Source organism: Chelon labrosus (assembly GCF_963514085.1).
Source record: "Chelon labrosus genome assembly, chromosome: 9".
Classification (NCBI taxonomy): domain Eukaryota; kingdom Metazoa; phylum Chordata; class Actinopteri; order Mugiliformes; family Mugilidae; genus Chelon; species Chelon labrosus.
The window spans coordinates 9,313,699-9,331,320 of NC_140359.1; the positions used below are offsets into that span (position 1 = coordinate 9,313,699).

General features: G+C 40.4%; 1 protein-coding gene across 1 annotated transcript; it reads right to left on the bottom strand.

Moving 5' to 3' along the window:
* Positions 1 to 156: 156 nt before the first annotated feature.
* Positions 157 to 17,454, bottom strand: glt1d1 (glycosyltransferase 1 domain containing 1). The gene is made up of 12 exons (XM_084551491.1): positions 17,039 to 17,454; positions 16,657 to 16,808; positions 16,385 to 16,490; positions 14,934 to 14,985; positions 13,875 to 13,911; positions 13,402 to 13,458; positions 6,040 to 6,138; positions 5,352 to 5,401; positions 3,260 to 3,303; positions 2,711 to 2,831; positions 2,048 to 2,146; positions 157 to 587 (listed from the first exon to the last, which is right to left on the bottom strand). The coding sequence occupies exons 1-12, from the start codon at positions 17,104 to 17,106 to the stop codon at positions 441 to 443; spliced, it is 1,032 nt and encodes a 343-aa protein (XP_084407617.1). The 5' UTR covers positions 17,107 to 17,454; the 3' UTR covers positions 157 to 440.
* Between the last annotated feature and the right edge of the window lie 168 nt (positions 17,455 to 17,622).

Here is a 17,622-nt window from a genome sequence, read left to right on the forward strand (position 1 = left end):
GCCAGCATACAGACTGGAGAGAGACCGCACTGCACTCGGAAAAGTCTGGAAATTGAAACTTTTAACAATTATGAAAATTTTTGTCTCAATAAAGGGATTGATAACTTTACAACAATCATACATTTTCATATAACAAACTGGTTCAAAACAAGTAGCGGGATTGTTGATATTCCTTTATATTATTAAGTAGGGATGAATACACAGTGAATTCTAATTTTTGTTATATTTATACTAAACAATAAATAACAGTACATCAGGTCTTTGGTACAAAGTGCTCTACAGCATAATTTCAGACAGTGCAGATAACAGGGACTTATTTTGTGCAAGGACACCTGAAATAATTGCACCTATGTAAGGTAAACACACTGTCCTGTCCTGTTTTCTGCTGTTATAGTTCCTGAGTAAGTATTCAGAGTAGGTTTAGTGCTGTAATAGTATGCTCAGTGCAGAGTGTCCACCAGTCGTTGGTAGGTTTCCCGCTCTTCTTTCAGGCTGTGATGCTCTTCCACGTAGAGTTTTCCATTCCTCACCAAGCTGTCTCTCAACTCATGATCTGACAGAAGCCTCTGAGACTGATGCACAAATTCCTGGCAAGAATGAAGGCAAATGAGTCTCATTTACTGCCAAATGCCACATAAGCCTTGCCAGTGAAGGTGCCTGGAGTTCTTTTTTTTTCTTTTTTTTTTTTTTTTTAAAAAGCAGAAAAGATAATCCAAGGCACCAGAACTCGGATACAGGCCTGTGCACTGATAAGTAAATACTTAAACCAACCAGCTGTTACAGAAACATAGGAAGAAGAAGATGATAAAAAATTGACGATCACAAAAGGAGTAATGATGCCATCGCTGAGGCTTGATTTGCATGTGGTACATCTACACATTCTGGTTACTGACCTGATGGCCCAGCGAGTTGAGTGAAACCGCCGACAAATTTAAGTCAAAGTGCTTTGAAGTTTTCTTGACACATGGTAGCTGGCATTTACCGCTACAAAGAGCCAATGGGCATTCAAACTTTTAGCCACTGCCAGTCAGCAGGCTACTTCACTTTACTTCACTTTTATGTGATCTGAATATCCCTGGAGAGGCTCTTGGTAGGAAAGAGCTCTACTGAATGACCATATGAGAGCTATAAATCCTCAGCAACAGGATTAAAGCTCAACTTATAAGCAGAGTTCTTGTAATCACTTCACTCTCATAGAGCTAGACAGGACAGTTTTTTCTCTTTAAAGCTTATGAGGGCAAGTGTGTTTGTTTCTTTTGACATGTCTTGATACCCTTACTCCTCATGTAATCACATTGGCATGACAAAAAATAGAAACACTTTCAGTCAAAAATATAAGAAGATGATAAAGCATGCAAAAAAGTCTTGAGCGTGAGAAAGTGCAAGGATGGCTAAAAGACAAGCACTCGTTGCCCATCAGTCCTGGCTGAGGTGGTAGTTTATCCGGTCCAAGTTGCTGAAACCATCTGGGTGAGCTTCCAGTAGCGGCTCAACTGAGCACACGTGCAAAGAGGACTTATCTCTGCCATTACAACAACATGCTACTGCATGGTGTCTTAACAGCGCAATGCTTAAACCCTCTGTCAGCTGAACATAGCCTATGTTCTTCACCCTACTCATTAAACATTTCTTGTGGGAGCTCCCCATTTTACATTTTCCAGGTTGCTGCTGTGTGTTGCATCATTACTTGGTAGTGCGGTGTCTTTGTTCAGTCCCTAAAGGCTCCATGTTTTGATTCTAATCTAAGCACCTGAGAAAAAAGGAATTTGAAGTAATGATAAGAATGTATGGTACCAAATTATGTTTTCCTAATTAAATACTCGAAAGTTCTTAAATAAGACATGTCAGGCAGGGGCCGTACACATCTTCATCTGTCACTGTGTCAGTACTACTTAGCAGTAAGTACTCTGCTGGTCAGTTGAGGTGACAGCGGTGGCTGTGGTTTACAGTAGTGTGTCAGAAAGAATAACACAGGGTAAACCAAAGTTAGTGTGATTATTGATTACAGAGCTTAATTCATGTGGTGTACTGTCTGGTCACTGTATACCTGAGGAGAAGAGTACAGCAGGCCGGTGACCTCATGCTGCACCACAGCTGCATTTCCCGGAATGTCCCTGGCCACCACAGGTACCCTGAGATCCATGGCCTGTTGGAGCGGATTGGAGAGGATTAAACACAATGTCAAAGACATATCAACTCATTCACAAAACTCATTCTATTAGTGTTAGAAACAAAAATCCCCTAAGCACCTTGGAAATGGTACAGCCTGGCTATTCAGCTCCTCAGTGCTTCACTGACAGTGGTTCACTGACAGAATTAACAGTCTGGACCACCTAATACCTTGGGCAGGTTGTTGAGTGAAACATGCAAACATATTAATACAACTATAAGCCTACTGTGGATCGTTTTAATTGACTGTTTAAAAGAGATTAAGTGGATTTGGAGGGTGGCTCTCTCAGGAATGGAAAGACTGGAGTCAACTAATTAATTTAGGTAATTGTCCCTGAAGTGGCCACACAACATTGTCACTAAGCAACAAACTGTGAGATAAAAACACAGGTACAATATTTACATGGTTAAGAGAGGGCTCTGGATGACAAAATCTAAAGTAAATACCTTGATAAATCAAATTCCCATAAACAAGCTATTATTCTTGCTGAAGTCTGGACATGTTGTTGTGCAATTACCCATGATCCCTAAGGATGTTTACCTCCAAGATGGCTGCTGACATGCCCTCTGAGACAGAGCTGTTGACCACGGCGAAGCACCTTTTCATGGCAGCATGAAGCTCCTGTTGGCTCATCTCTTGGGCCAAGAAGACCCCTGCTGTTCTGCAGAAGCAGTGGCAAAACTCAGTTCTGCGTGACTCGGGGCTCACAGAGGCGTGAATGATGCTGAGCAGCAGTGACAAGCTGAGAGCAGGGAAACAGCTACACTATGTGTGACATGAACAGAGCGTCCAGGTAAAGTCTTAACCAGAGAGGGCAGCTCCCTGCTGCAAAGATCTTTGTTATGGTGAAGGCCTTTGGCAAAAAACTAACAGAACAGCCAAGACTAGAGAGTGGGAGGACAGGTATAAAAAAGTATTCTAGCGCTGCACTTTTGTTCATGATATGTTAAGATAAATGCACGCTACACTGCTTAGATGTGTTTGTATAGTTATCAAAAGAAGCGAGATAATGGCAATTAAGCTGTCAGATCACAAGCTTTATTTTATGAGAGATGCAACTGACAACAAAAGACAAAACAGAAGGCTTACCTTTTAACAACAGCTTCCACTTCAGCAGTAAACACAGGATCAATCTGAAGAACAAAAACAAAGACTATCAAGAGAAGTGAGACCCATTTCCTCCCTATGAAAAGCTCTGTTTTTGTCAGCAATGACTTAAGGAAGGATAAAATAAACAATGACACAATTAATAATTTCTACCAGCGGAAAATCATCTGAAAATCCTGTATTTTGAGAGATTGGGGTCAGAATAGGGTGGCTGGCCAATCTGATTAATTGCAATGTGGGATTTGCGTGCATTAGCCTGCCAACAGGAAAGTCAAAGCATAGCAATTTGGGTCAAAGTTGCTAGCAAGCACGCAGCTACTTTTTTCTCATTCATTTTATAGCTCATGGAAATGTCCACAGCGAATTTGTTTTATGGGCCGTGTGCATTCAAATTAAGGAATCCAAATTGAGAACATTTTTGGATCGTGGTGTAATCTGGGATTTAGCAGACACTAAAACCAGCGGGGGACAGATCAGTATAAAGGCTAAATTGACAAACAAATGATTTAAGCACAGACTAGGCACTGTCCTCTGATGAATCAACAGAAATAGAAATATGATCAGTGAGCAGTATATTAATGTTTGTCCAAGCGAATCTGTCATATCTTTTCTGTTTAATGAGGAGCAATGCAGTCTTATACTTTTTGGTTTGTATGCAGCAAATATAAGCCGGCTAACTTCCGGCTTCTATCATGACATTTTAAGCATCTGTATTATTATTTTTTTTATTCAGTAATAACACAGAACACGTTGCATATTGTGGTGCTTGACAAGGCAGAGTAACAGAGGAATGAGATGTGTCACCGCTGACAAACTGACCTGAATTTTCCTCTTAATGACAGATGCTGTGCAGCCAGAGCGCTTATTACTTCAATGAACTGGCTGTGGATTTATAGTACATCATGATCGCCTGACCAAGGCCTGCCTCAGTCTACCTCCTGTCTATACTTTTCCTATTTGTATTTTGTGATTATACTTAATTTAATACATTCAAATCAGTATGTTTTTACAAACGTGAAATCCTATAATTATCATAATGGAAATCTGGCCTCATACAAAAAAACAAAAAAAACATGGTTTATTTCAATAATAATAATAATCTTTCTCTGACATACAAACAAGTTTCCGCTGTGATTCAGGGGTGTCGAGATGAATCACACGTCTCTACTTCCACTGAACCATCTCATCAAACAGCAGCAAGGAACAGCGGTGCAAGAAGCGGCAGCAAGTCAGTGTATAAGCCCCTGGCCATGTCTAATTGAGTTGTTTTTGAGCAAAACTAAAGCAAGAACGTACCTTTCGCCTGACACCACTGTTTGAAAGAAAGAACAGACACTATAGTACTGTACGTTGATGTCATATCAAAGAAAGTCAGGGGGAGCAGAAGATGGAGACAAACATACAGAGAAATCAATGAGCGAGAGATTGGATATGAGGAAATAGAACAGAGCGCTGAAGCTGGCCGGCGTATGACTCCTATCTGCAGAAATCCTAATATAAAAGTGCCATCAAAAAAATTAAATAAATTACAGTAAATGTTTAAAGACACACGCCTCTAATTTGTCTGTCTGTATGACCGGCTGATTTATAAATATTTTAAATCGTCACAGGCTATGGAAGCTTCATTGCTTTTTCCCAATTACTTGACTTGCTTGACACGAAGCCACAAATCTTCAGGGAAAATACAAAGGACAGAAGTATGATGGTGTGTGAAAGGGCTACAATCTGCTTTGCTTGTAATTCATACCAGAAAATGTCCAGATTTGTCGCCAATTCTGTGTATTATAATGAAGTAATGCTATACAGGACATTAGTCAAAGGCAAGTGCTAATCTGGGGAATGCAAAAACAAACAAACAGGACCACCACTGCTGTACACCATTCCCCAGCTTGCAGAAACATTTCCTTTCAGCGCTGGCCATTAATTCCAGCTAAACAGCTGAAGCCTGTACCTCTGCTACATCCAATTAGAGGCTGCCTGAATTCACAAGGGAATCTCGATACAGAGGGTGCCACATACGAAACTATTATAAAAAAATAAGGAAAAGAAAAACAGCTAACGACTATGTACTTACCTTTGGCCCAATAATGACCAATATGTTGTGCATATTCTCACAGTGCCACTCTGAAGGGTACAAAATAAAACGAGCAATGAGAACAAAAACAGTTTGGTGGAAAAATGAACATATTTATCAAAAGCTATTTAAAAAAAAGGCAATTATTACAGCTATATGAGCCAGAAGGTTTTACTTTAAGCATCTGAATGTCACATTTGAATCCGAAGACACAACCACTGAAAATCCACATCCCTCATTTCAATATGAATATACAATTTGACGCCCTCTAGTGCTGTCTTATTACCATATCTGTGTGCTATGAAAAAAGCATAAAAAAGATATGAAAAAGAAGTTACTCATGTAATGTCTCCAATGTAAATATTGGAGATGCACAAATATAACATAACCATCATCAAGGGTAACACTATAAAGGCAAGACTCTACAAGATGAGCTGTCTGAATAATCTCACTGCACTTTCACATTCATCAAATGACACTCAACCATGGAGCTCTGACTTCATTCTTAATTGATGAGGACAATGCATCTACCACAGGCTACTAAGGGTTTGCAATTCAAGGTTTACCAAACATTAAGGAAGATGTGGGTGAAAAAAACCCTTGCTTCAATACTTAACTATGTGATTGTTTTATGTTTTCTTGCCTTACCCATACATACTGTATATCAAATAAATGGTAACGATAATACCTGAAAAGTCCTCCACCAAATAGAGGGGGTCCTTGACTCTTCTGAGGCCACAGACCAGCAGAAAGACACGCAGCTCATCCACATGCTTGTTCCTTACACCTGGAGCCACACGTTCAGAAAGACAGCACCGACGTATCAAAACACTGAATAATGAACATCCCAAGTACATCAGCAGATAATGAAAGCAATACATCACCCAAGGTCATGAGGAAAATAAGACAGCAGTGACTAATGTGCTTGCACAATTCTCTGATCAGCAGGGAAATAGTCTACTGGAAACATTGGAGGCTTGAAGCCTAATCAGTGTGTAATGCAGCATCAGAGATACAAAGCCACAGCGGTCTGGGTGACAGTTTGCTCACTTAAGAACCCTACAAAGAAATTAGCTAATCCAACATCACGCGAACAACACCAACATCAACCGCAGCGCTGTGGAATCTGCTCTTCGACAGATCACCCAACTCTCCGGTTCAATCCTGAGATTAGTCAAGAAACTGGCCGGAATACAATTGTCTTCAATGACTACTCTATTGCACCTGCAAAGGAGACAGATTAATGACCTGACCCTATTAAGAGAGCACCTTTACGACGGAATCAGTCTCAGGCTTCTTACCAGTAAACAGATTCTTAAATTACTTAAATTTAAATTACTAATTACATTAGCACGGTAAACAGATTAAAGAAGATTAAAAACAAGATAAATAAATAAACATAGTCTAGAAAAATGAGATAAACATTTATTCATCAAAGCATAGCACCAAGTCAGTTCAACTTCTGGGGTATTGATTTGGTCAGTGAAGTAGCAAAGGGGGTTGTTAATCCCTTTCAGCTACTTTAGTGTTAATGAAATTAGCAACCGGTGCACTAGAGGGGCAATAATGAGATGACCCCAAAACAGGAATAGTTTTACAGGTGGAGGCCACTTAAAATTTAGTCCTCATCTTTTTGGCTAGGGTCAGTGTCACTACTGGTAGCATGAAGTGATACATGGATCCTACGGAGGTTGCACAGACAGCCCAACTCCTCCAGGATGGCACATCAATACATGCCATTGCCTAAAGGTTTGCTGTGTCTCGCAGCACAGTCTCAAGGGCATGGAGGAGATTCCAGCTGACAGTCAGTTACTCTAGGAGAGCTGGACAGGGCTGTAGAAGGTCCTCAACCCATCAGCAAGACTGGTATCTGCTCCTTTGTGCAAGGAGGAACAAAATACAAAATGACCTCCAGCAGGCCACTGGTGTGAATGTTTCTGATCAAACAATCAGAAACAGACTCCATGAGGGTGGCCTGAGGGCCCCGACGTCCTCTAGTGAGCCCTGCGCTCACTGCCTGGGAACGTGGAACTGGACTGGCATTTGCTACAGAACACCAGAACTGGCAGGTCTGCCACTGGCGCCCTGTGCTTTTCACAGATGAGAGCAGGTTCACCCTGAGCACCCTGAGCATCACAGGCGTGAAAGTCTGTCTATGGTAAAGTCATGAAGAACGTTATGCTGCCTGTAACATCGTTGAGCATGACCGCTTTGATGGTGGGTCAGTCATGGTCTGTGGAGGCATATCCATGGAAGGACTCACAAACCTCTACAGACGAGACAATGGGACCCTGACTACCAAGATGGCAAAAGTAATGACAGTGGACCATAGTATCATGTTGATCGTGTTCACTGTCTTACGTTTGCTGTTTTAGCATGTTAAACAGATTAAGAATATTAAGTTGAAGAGGTAAATGTATCCTACTGTAAATCATTATCAGATTTTATGGCGGGAAGAGAAGTAAGATGATCATTAGAATCATAAGGGTACATCATCAGGGAACCAGGAATGCCTCCACCAACTTTTATGTCAATCCATTACATAGACGTTGACATATTTTCCTGCATAAGTGAAAATATTAACCTGCAGTTGGAGCTAAAATAATCTGACATTATGAAAGTCAGTACAGTAGGTTCAATCTTCTGTCTATGTGTGGCGGAATATCTGTCAAGTTCTATTTATAGAAAACCGCATTTGAAGAGAAGGTCTACAATATATAGTAATTTTGAAACTTATTATGCACAAAGCTTTACAACGCCTGAGAGGATATATTTGGTTTTAGTATCTAAACTTAAAGCAAAATTGATATAAAGAAAACACTTTGAGAAATAGGTCTAAAGAATCAATATTAAGAAAGATTGTTTAAGCCAGCACTCACAGATGTAATATTAGATGGTTACCCTAAGTGTTAGAAAATAGATTTTTAATCTCCGGCTTTCTATGCTTGACGGTGACCTAAAAGGAAAATTCATAATTGTAGAGATAGCTGTGCTGGAAATGGTGCAAGCAATTTAAGTGCAGCATAAAAAATTTACACTGTGTCAGACAGAATGGGAAACAAATCATTTAGAGAATAATACCACAGACAGACACCGACACGTGCTTTGAGCACAGTGACAGTCGAGTGAAATCCCCTGCTGCCAGATAAGTCCAGATCAGAGGGCTGAAGCAGCTCTTTTAATGCTATTAAAGAGCATCTTAAAATGACAGCGTGGAGACTGGGCACTGACCCTGATCCTAGGGAGCCGATTGTTGCTAAAAGAAAAAAAAAGAAAGAAAGAAAGATCTGTGGATGTATCTGTAGCAATCAAACATAAGAATATATGTCAGGTAAGTTAAACCTCCATGTCACTACCTACAAAACAAGGTGCAGGGAAATGATGTAGTAGCTGTACGAGTGCAGAGGCTTGTCAAAATGAGAAAGAAATTCTAAGAAATAAAAAACCTTTTTTGGATCTAAGACATAATTCATCTTTCCTCAAGGAAGAAAGACAAATTGTACAAATCGTCTGTTGTACCGGCAGCAATATCGTCTCTCTGCGGTTCTGTGAGTTCTATGCAAAACATATTTTCGTTTGCCTTTGATTTCAGAAGGGCATTCTGAACAACCCACAAAAGCTTTAATTAGTAAGTGTGCATGTGTTTGTGAGTGCATGGACGAGGAGCACACATCTATCTGAACAGGGTGACACAGAGAACACAGTCTGCAGGGAGTAGATAAAACCATGACAACATCTAAAAAGAAATCCGTATTTATTAACACACAGGTGACAAGCTGGGATTATTAGCAATGTGTTTTAATTTTAGAGAGGTTTAATAATAAACTCCTTTATTGTATATGCAAAGTTTTAAGGCAACTGAGTTAAGATTTCATGTCGAAGTTGTAGGTGAAATTGCGATTTGCACTTGGTATCACCTTCAGTTTGGTCAGAAAAAATGCCAGTGTCATTATGTATGCAGTGGCAATAAGGTGGGGTCTCTAACTGTGCAGCTGCGCTTCTAGTCAAGATAATAATAAATAAATACTAAGTTGGATGGGGATAGTAGCATATGTGCTGCAGCTGCTTACAACCATTTTGTTAAATTATGTAGGTATCGATGTATTCAAAATTGAGCTATAAAAAGGAGCCCTCTATAAAGTGGAGGTACAGCACCTTTACATATATATCTGTTACATTCAAGCCTTTGCCAAATGAGTTCACACGATGATGATTAAGCTAACCAGTGCCATGTAAATCTCTATATAAACTGCTAAAAACACTTTTTAATCAGAGTACAGCATTAAGATAATTAAACTTCTGGGACATTGATCTGGTCAGTGAAGTAGCAGAGGAGGTTGTTAATCAGTTTCTGCTGCTTTGGTGCACTACAGGGGCAACAATGAGAAAATCCCCAAAACAGGAATAGTTTTACAGGTGGGGGCCACTTAAATTTTATTCCTCTTCATCTTTTCTGTTTTGTGTTACATTTGGCTAGGGTCAGTGTCACTACTGGTAGCATGAGGCGATACCTGGACCCTAGAGAGGTTGTACAGGCAGCCCAACTCCTCCAGGATAGCACATCAATACTTGCCATTGCCTAAAGATGCTGTACTGTGTCTCCCAGCACAGTCTCAAGGGCATGGAGGAGATTCTAGGACACAGGCAACTACTCTAGGAGAGGTGGACAGGGCTGTAGAAGGTCCTCAACCCATCAGAAAGCCCGGTATCTGCTCCTTTGTGCAAGGAGGAACAAAATACAAAATGACCTCCAGCAGGCCATTGTTGTGAATGTTTCTTTGTTTCAGACTATCAGAAACAGACTCCATGAGGTTGTCCTGAGGGCCCTGTGCTCATTGCCTGGCAACGTAGAGCTCAAATGGCATTTGCCATAGAACATCATAATTGGCAGGTCTGCCACTGGCGCCCTGTGCTTTTCACAGATGAGTGCAGGTTCACCCTGAGCACATGTGACAGACGTGAAAGAGTGGAGAAGCAGGTAGAGAATGTTATGCTGCCTGTAACATCATTCAGGTTGACCGGTTTGGTGGTCGGTCAGTGATGGTCTGTGGAGGCATATCCATAGAGGGACACACAGATCCCTACAAGCTAGACAACAGCACCCTGACTGACATTAGGGATCGGGATGAAATCCTTGGAACCACTGTGAGAAGCGATACTTTAAATAATTGAAGTATTGAACTGCACCAATTGACACTGGTGCAGTTGGTCCTGGGTTCCTCCTGGTACACGTCAGTGCCTGGCCTCATGTGCTGAGAGTATGCAGGCAGTTCCTGGAGGATGAAGGAATTGATACCATTGACTGGCCCCCACGCTTGCCTGACCTAAATCCAATAGAACACCTCTGGGACATTATGTTTCGATTCATCCGACGCCGCCAGGTTGCACCTCAGACTGTCCTGGAGTTCAGTGATACCCTGGTCAAGCGCGTGTGGGCCATACAAAATACGAAGTACAATTTTGAGTTACTGCAAAATAGACTAGCCTGCTGCATCATTTTTTTTCACTTTGTTTTTCAGGGTGTCTTGAAATTCAGTCATCTGTAGATCGATCATTTTCCATCAAACAATGTGGCATCCTTTCTTTCCTAACACATTTCCCAGCCCATATAAGTATACATAACCAGCATGATTCTTTTTTTCCCATTAAGACACTGACATGGACGTTGCTTTGCTGCTTTTGAACAGCATTTGTAAATGTTTGGAGCTGGATGTGTAGCTGTTACATTTACTCCACGCTTTTAGTTGAAGTGTGTTTTTACTCTCACTGCCAGAAGGTGCACTGCAGCTTTAAATAGCAGAGAAGAACAGCCACTATAAATCATACGTACTGAGCAAGTAAATCTGAGCTGAGATATCATTTGATTTCAATACGGAAGCAGAAAATTAATGATGACAGCATAGTGGCCATCGAACACAGGTCCACTGTAACATTTTCAGGCATGACAAAGATTACTCTACAGCTCTAACATCATCCCTTAGTGTTTTCTTTCACCGTGATAATAAGCATTGCACTTTTAACTTCTGCACAGCCTTGATTTGCTTTAACTACACTGACTTCACTGAAAGCTTCCTGTGTAAATTAATAATAACGCTACTCCTTGAGGACTAAGTAGCTGGACAACAAATCTGCACATGCCTCCAATCATACTTCAATTATTTAAAGTATCGCTTCTCACAGTGCCGTACTTCATCCATCCCCTTAACCCCACCCAACAAGACACGCAGCAGAAGCCAAAAACAACACATATAAAGACAGAGTGGCTTTCATGGACTGACAGTATCTGCTTTTCAGCGCCGGAGTCTGTGCCTCTCGAGGATACATGACATCCAAAGGATAACACAGAGGCACATACATGTATCTTCAATCAAGTAAGGGGATTGCCTTTTCTCCTTTATGCTCACCAGTGAGCTTGTTTTTTTTACAGTGTGCCACTGCAGTACTGAGCCATGGCACATATATTTATTCCAAAACCACAACATACCTTAATTAAGCTAGCCTATATTCAATACAGTCTAGATTTTGCTATTTAGTTATGATTCATTTATGTCTCACCAGATGGAAGGATAAAAAAGTAAATCAATACGCAAAAAAGAACTTAGAGAAGAGAACGCACACATGAGACAGTGCCCCCTGCTGTGTTGGGGGAGTTAGGCTAGACAAAGACAGGATGGGAGCTGACAGGAGACAATACAAGTTGATGCAGGAGTCGTTTGAGCCAGACTAGATGATAGTGTTTTAAGATAATGATTATTGAAGGTGGCAAGGGGGGGGGGAGGTTCAAAGGGAGCACATCTAATCTCTTAACGGCAGAAAACCAACCAAAAAAATACTAATGTTTAGTTTTAAGACAAGACGAGCAAGTTGTCATCACATATTTATGGTCCAGATTTATATCTACAGACTGAGTGCAAACGCAAGTTAAAATCCATGTCATGTGTTGTGTTATTAAAACACAGTGGCAAGTAAAAATCACCACCATCAGGCAACGCATATTTAGAGACCTGAAGATCGTCTACAGCTCTAAATACAACTATGAGTCAGGTTACAGTGCTTTCATCACATCTGAGTAATATAATAATGGGTACGAATGGTGACTCCTATTAAAGTATTATGAATGAAAAACTGACTGTGTGAAATTAGCATTACTTGCTCCTGTAGTGAAACATGGTGATAAATGGCCTCGGGCGTATAAACTATTAATCAAGTGTTTCTCTGTACTCAACGGTGCTCTCTAAGAGCACTAATGTACTTGGGATGGACATCATCTAACAATGTCCAATTTAAAGCCTGTGTAGATGCAGCTCGGAATAAGTGCATATTTATTGAGCTACTCGGGCGGGAGCTGGAAGAGTGGAGGAGCGGAGGGAAAGTGGAATTCTTCCACGGTCACCACGCGGCTGCATTTACCAGAGCAAATTTATTCTCTCTTATTGGCACTTTTTAGGTTGAGGGTGCATGAATGAATTCTCCGCTGTGCTCCCAGTGGTGGCTCCACTGCAGTGCACTACACAGTCGGAGATTTCAGTGTCCATGTACACTTGTGTTTCATTGCATCAGATACTGTATCCAGCACATTTCCAACAAAGCTTTAGGGGCTGTGCAGCTATCCCTGCTATAGCTTGAAACATATCAGGCATTACATTTATAATAGTTAGACCTGACTAAATTTCTACCTGATTTAAATGTTACTGAAACTAATGCCCTACTAACTGTCACAACAAGTTGCTGTCAATAAGAACACACTATTAAGATACAAAAAGCAGGCAAAGGCTGACATATGTATGACATAATAATGTCAATACTAATTATGCAGTCCTGCTTTTAAAGGGCCAGTACACCAAAAAAAATGTCAACAATCATTTCTGAAAAACACTTACTCTGAATGGCACGCAGATCCCAAAGGTATTCTTTGGGATCTGACATAAGCAATCAAATTAAATGTACAAATAAATAAACATGAAAACTGTCAACAGCGAGGACTGTGGGTAATGCTACACATTATGCAGACAATACCTGGAATAACAACAAACTGTAGCTCTAACAGTACCTGAGCTCCTTAAGAATTCAGTCCAGCAGAATGTTTCAGTCACGTCTGTCTGAATACCTTTAAATTAAACAGACAAATAAAAGGCACATTAAAATAAAATGTATACTACACAGCATGCTTTAACAAATTATTGATCCAAAATATTGTTTTGGTGCTCCATGCAAGAAAGGACTTGTGTGTAATAGTTATCTCGTAACAAGCCTAAAAAACACAAGCTTCCACTGGTCAGGGTTCAGACATGCAGCTAGCCCCTGGACTATTGTTTATCAATGAGGCTACTGGTGGGAAACAACAAGAAGAGTGATTTGGGCTGTCCTGCATAGCACGGTGGCCAATGGCAAGAGCAAAAGCAACTCTCTACTGCAGTCAGTATGATAATGGAGGAAAATGTCAAAATTGATTAATGTTACACTTCAATGGTGAGTCAGGGGGGGCGCAGTATAAGGCAAAGATATTCATCCCTCAGAGCTTACCTTGGGGCTGGACAAAGATTTTACTGCTCTGGGGCACCTTCAGAGCATAAAACACAAAACAAAATAGACAAAATTAGAAATTTGCGGTTAAAACAAGTCCAAAACACATCAGTGTTTTAAATCTGGTAGTAATTATTGGCTGGATTTGTTTACATAAATTACATTTGATTATCGTTAACGGTAGTTCTTTCTTTTTATGTCAGACAAAAGAAACACCCATTTAAAGCTCTTTGTGCTCCAAGCAGATCTAAACAAAACACAAACTTTAAAAGGGAGTAAGGAAAACTGTTGCTAAGATAATGGGGGTGCTGCAATATAAATCAGAGAGGATGGAAAATAAATTGACTGGATGTTATCTCAACAGATCCATCCCCTATGTGTGTTTTCTGTCACAATAAAAAGCGTGGCGATGCCTCTCAGTGCCTGTCCTGTCTGCCTGCTGTCAGCCCTAAATGGCAGAGATAAAGCATGCCACTTGCCTCAATCTGCAGCCTACAGCGGGAATCTAATCTGAAAATAAAACATGGCAATATTGTTTTAATGCCAGACTATTATGGGAGAGGGCAGGATATTGTGTTTGTATAGTAAAGGCCCTTCTGTTGTATTTATTGATGCTGTCAGGCCCCTGCTGTCTGCTGATGTGCCGTAAAAGAAAAACAAAAAACTTTTGTTGTCACTACTTGATTTTTCATAGCGGCACTATAATAAAGGAAATTATCTGATTGAAAAGTCATCTTTTTTTTTCCTGCCAAAATATCCTGATTGATGGTCTTGTTGCTAAGTTTGTGAGGGTTTGGAGCTACAATTGCGCACATATAGAAATGTCTTGGTAAAATACAGACATGCAACGTCAAGCATCAACATTTACAGGTTGGATAGTTTTGGGAAACCTCTACCCCAACACTTGTTAAATGTCTGATAGGGGTTGTCACCTGTCTGCAACTAACAACCTGACATTCACAACTTCCTCTTCTCCCTGCAGAGACTGTCTGAAAATGTGCACATACAGTATGAACTACTACTGTTGTTGTATCAAAAATCAAAACAGTATAATCATACCAAATATATTTCTGCCTCTTCTTTCAATTTGTCAGTAAATGCAACAGCAAACCTAAATGGGAGCAAAAAAAAATAAAAAATTCCACTTCATTATCACTGCCGTAAAAGGGATTTCAGCAAAACAAGAAAACAAGATTTTCATTACAGGCAGTACGTTTTAGCCTTTCACAAGCAATGCCAATTTTGACAACAAGAGAGGAAAAAAAAGGCAGAGGTAACAACACTAAAACACATAAATCTCCAGGCTGAGACAGAGTAGGTGAGAGAAAAAAACATCAACTTGTGGCTTCAAAGCAAAGAATTTCAGGATGAATACACAGAGAATACAAAGAGGAAAGTAAAAGGGAATATAGACCAAAAAACAGTGGGAAGATATTGATTTGTCTGCATGCATTATGACGTGAGCCAAGAGGCTCTGGGTGACAACTGAATTTCATCATCATAGTCTGTGTGAGAAGACAGTTATAGCAGAGATGTGTGTATTAAGATGTTTGCAGTCACGAGACCTGGATCTTTCCAGTTATCCCAGACGGCAATATGCCTTAAGATGGATGCCCCAACATATATCCTCATCATTATGAAAACAGAGACAACAGTCTGACTTTAGGTCAAAGGACAAAAAAAAGACAACGTATCGATAAGTCTTCATTGCTAAACTGGGGGAGGAGAGAACACGCACAGCTGGGGTTAGCTTGCTTGTGCTCTGCCTCATTCTTTCATGCCAGGACTCCAGGAACAGGAAGGTCTTGAAGTGCTCCAGACCTTCTTTTTTTTCCCAACAGGTCAGTGATACTCTACCCAATATTCTTTGCAACAATTCAGGTATTGGGAATAGTTTTCTTTGTCTCGATCAGGCAAAGTTAAAACAGCATTGTTAGTATGTTTAAGACTGAAAACAAATATCACACGATCAGTAAAATTAGAGGTTGCCTTGATTTCATATAGAGAGTGTCGATTAAGTAATGTAAGTGGTCACATTTACTTCCTGCTAGGGACCTCAGGATGGCGGTATCTGCATCAAACCTCTATACAAGGAAATTGGTGAAACAGATTATGATACATTACAACACACTCTAATATACTAATAATTAAGCGTCTGTTAAATATTAATACCACTGTACTGCAACATTTTCTGTCACATTCACAGGTGTCATTTCTTCAAACAAAGCCAGCACACATGTTACCGTAGGACAAGATGTAACTAATAACGGTAATGATTGCGTCTTTTGATTTAAAAATTGTGTCATGAACTGTACCTATGCTCTTTGTCCTACTGTAACATGGTAACAAGTGTGATATTGAAGCAATCTATCACACAACTTTATAAGGAATTAACAGGGGTATAAACAAGACGTACATTCTGCGTGATGTGTAAAGTCAAGAGGTAAAATGTGTGCACTTATTTTGGTAACAGCCATCTGATTTAAAATAGCAGCCTGCAGCAACGTCACCTGGCTCTCAGTAGCACCTGCTCCATAACCGCACGCTTCTGCTCAACTTTCACATCTTCATTTATGTCTGTTCCGCCAAAGATGACTCCAAAGGGCATTTGGACGTCTGCATTAGAGACAGTGAGAGTAGGGAAATAAAACAGAAAGGTTTGTAGGTCAAAGAAGCTGTATACTATTAGATAAGCACGTATGCTGTTATTGAGACAAATGCAAGTAACTGAATACCGGAAAGTAGATAAGCCAACAGATCGTATTACAGGAAGAATGTTTACCCAAGAGAAGTCTGCCTGCTTTGAACAGATGAATGGCCAGAGCACCCTGATATGGAGGATTTCCTGATAATAGATTGGCCAGATCAGCAGGAGACTGGAATTCTCCAGCATCTCTGAGCTCGCAAGTGTGTCCTGCCAATTCAATGTGGGACCTAGAATAAAACATACTTCACTGTGTATGGCTGTTAGGAAGACAGGGCGATGGAGTAAAGTTATAGTGTAACAGGTAGTTGCATCATAATGGCAGTGCAGTTGTATTATAGTCATTGTGCGGTAAGGTAGTCAGTTTTCCAACAGTTTAATTTACAGATAGGTGTTATTAACAGTTAACTACGCTGCGTCGCAACAGCTGTTTCAGCCAGTCAACACCAATATGAATTACCTTATTCTCTCAGCTGTAGTGTGGTTCCCAGTTTTAGGGCTGAGAGGAGCAAGAAAGAGTAATTTCATATCTCCACTAAATGCTGTTCTGTCGAGCTAGTTAGCACATTAACACATAAATATCAGTAAAAACTAGAAGGGCTTATACCGCAAGCGGGAGCTATGTGTTTTGGTAGGCTCGCTAAACAGAACTCCTATCACATTTCCTAAACTCATGCCCGTAACTTACACGTCTAGCAGTGCTAGCAGACAGCAACAGCAAGGCTAGCTCATCTTGGCATTGCAACATGCTGGCAATGTTTACAAGTCCGTCTCCTATATGATCCCCTGGAAACACATGCCTGTAGAGGTGGAACTCTGACAGAACATTTAAGTAAATTTTCTTTCCTGTACATCATTTAAGAGCACGTAAAAAAAAAATACCTAAAGCATACCCATGGATTCTGATTATTCTGTAACGCCAGTATCTGTGGTAAAAATTTAAAAAAAAAATCAAAAGGAAACCGCAATTCCACTTCCTCCTCCCGGTTGTACGGCGCCTGCGTCAAATGGACAGCACAGACTTCTAAATCATATGGATGGTCT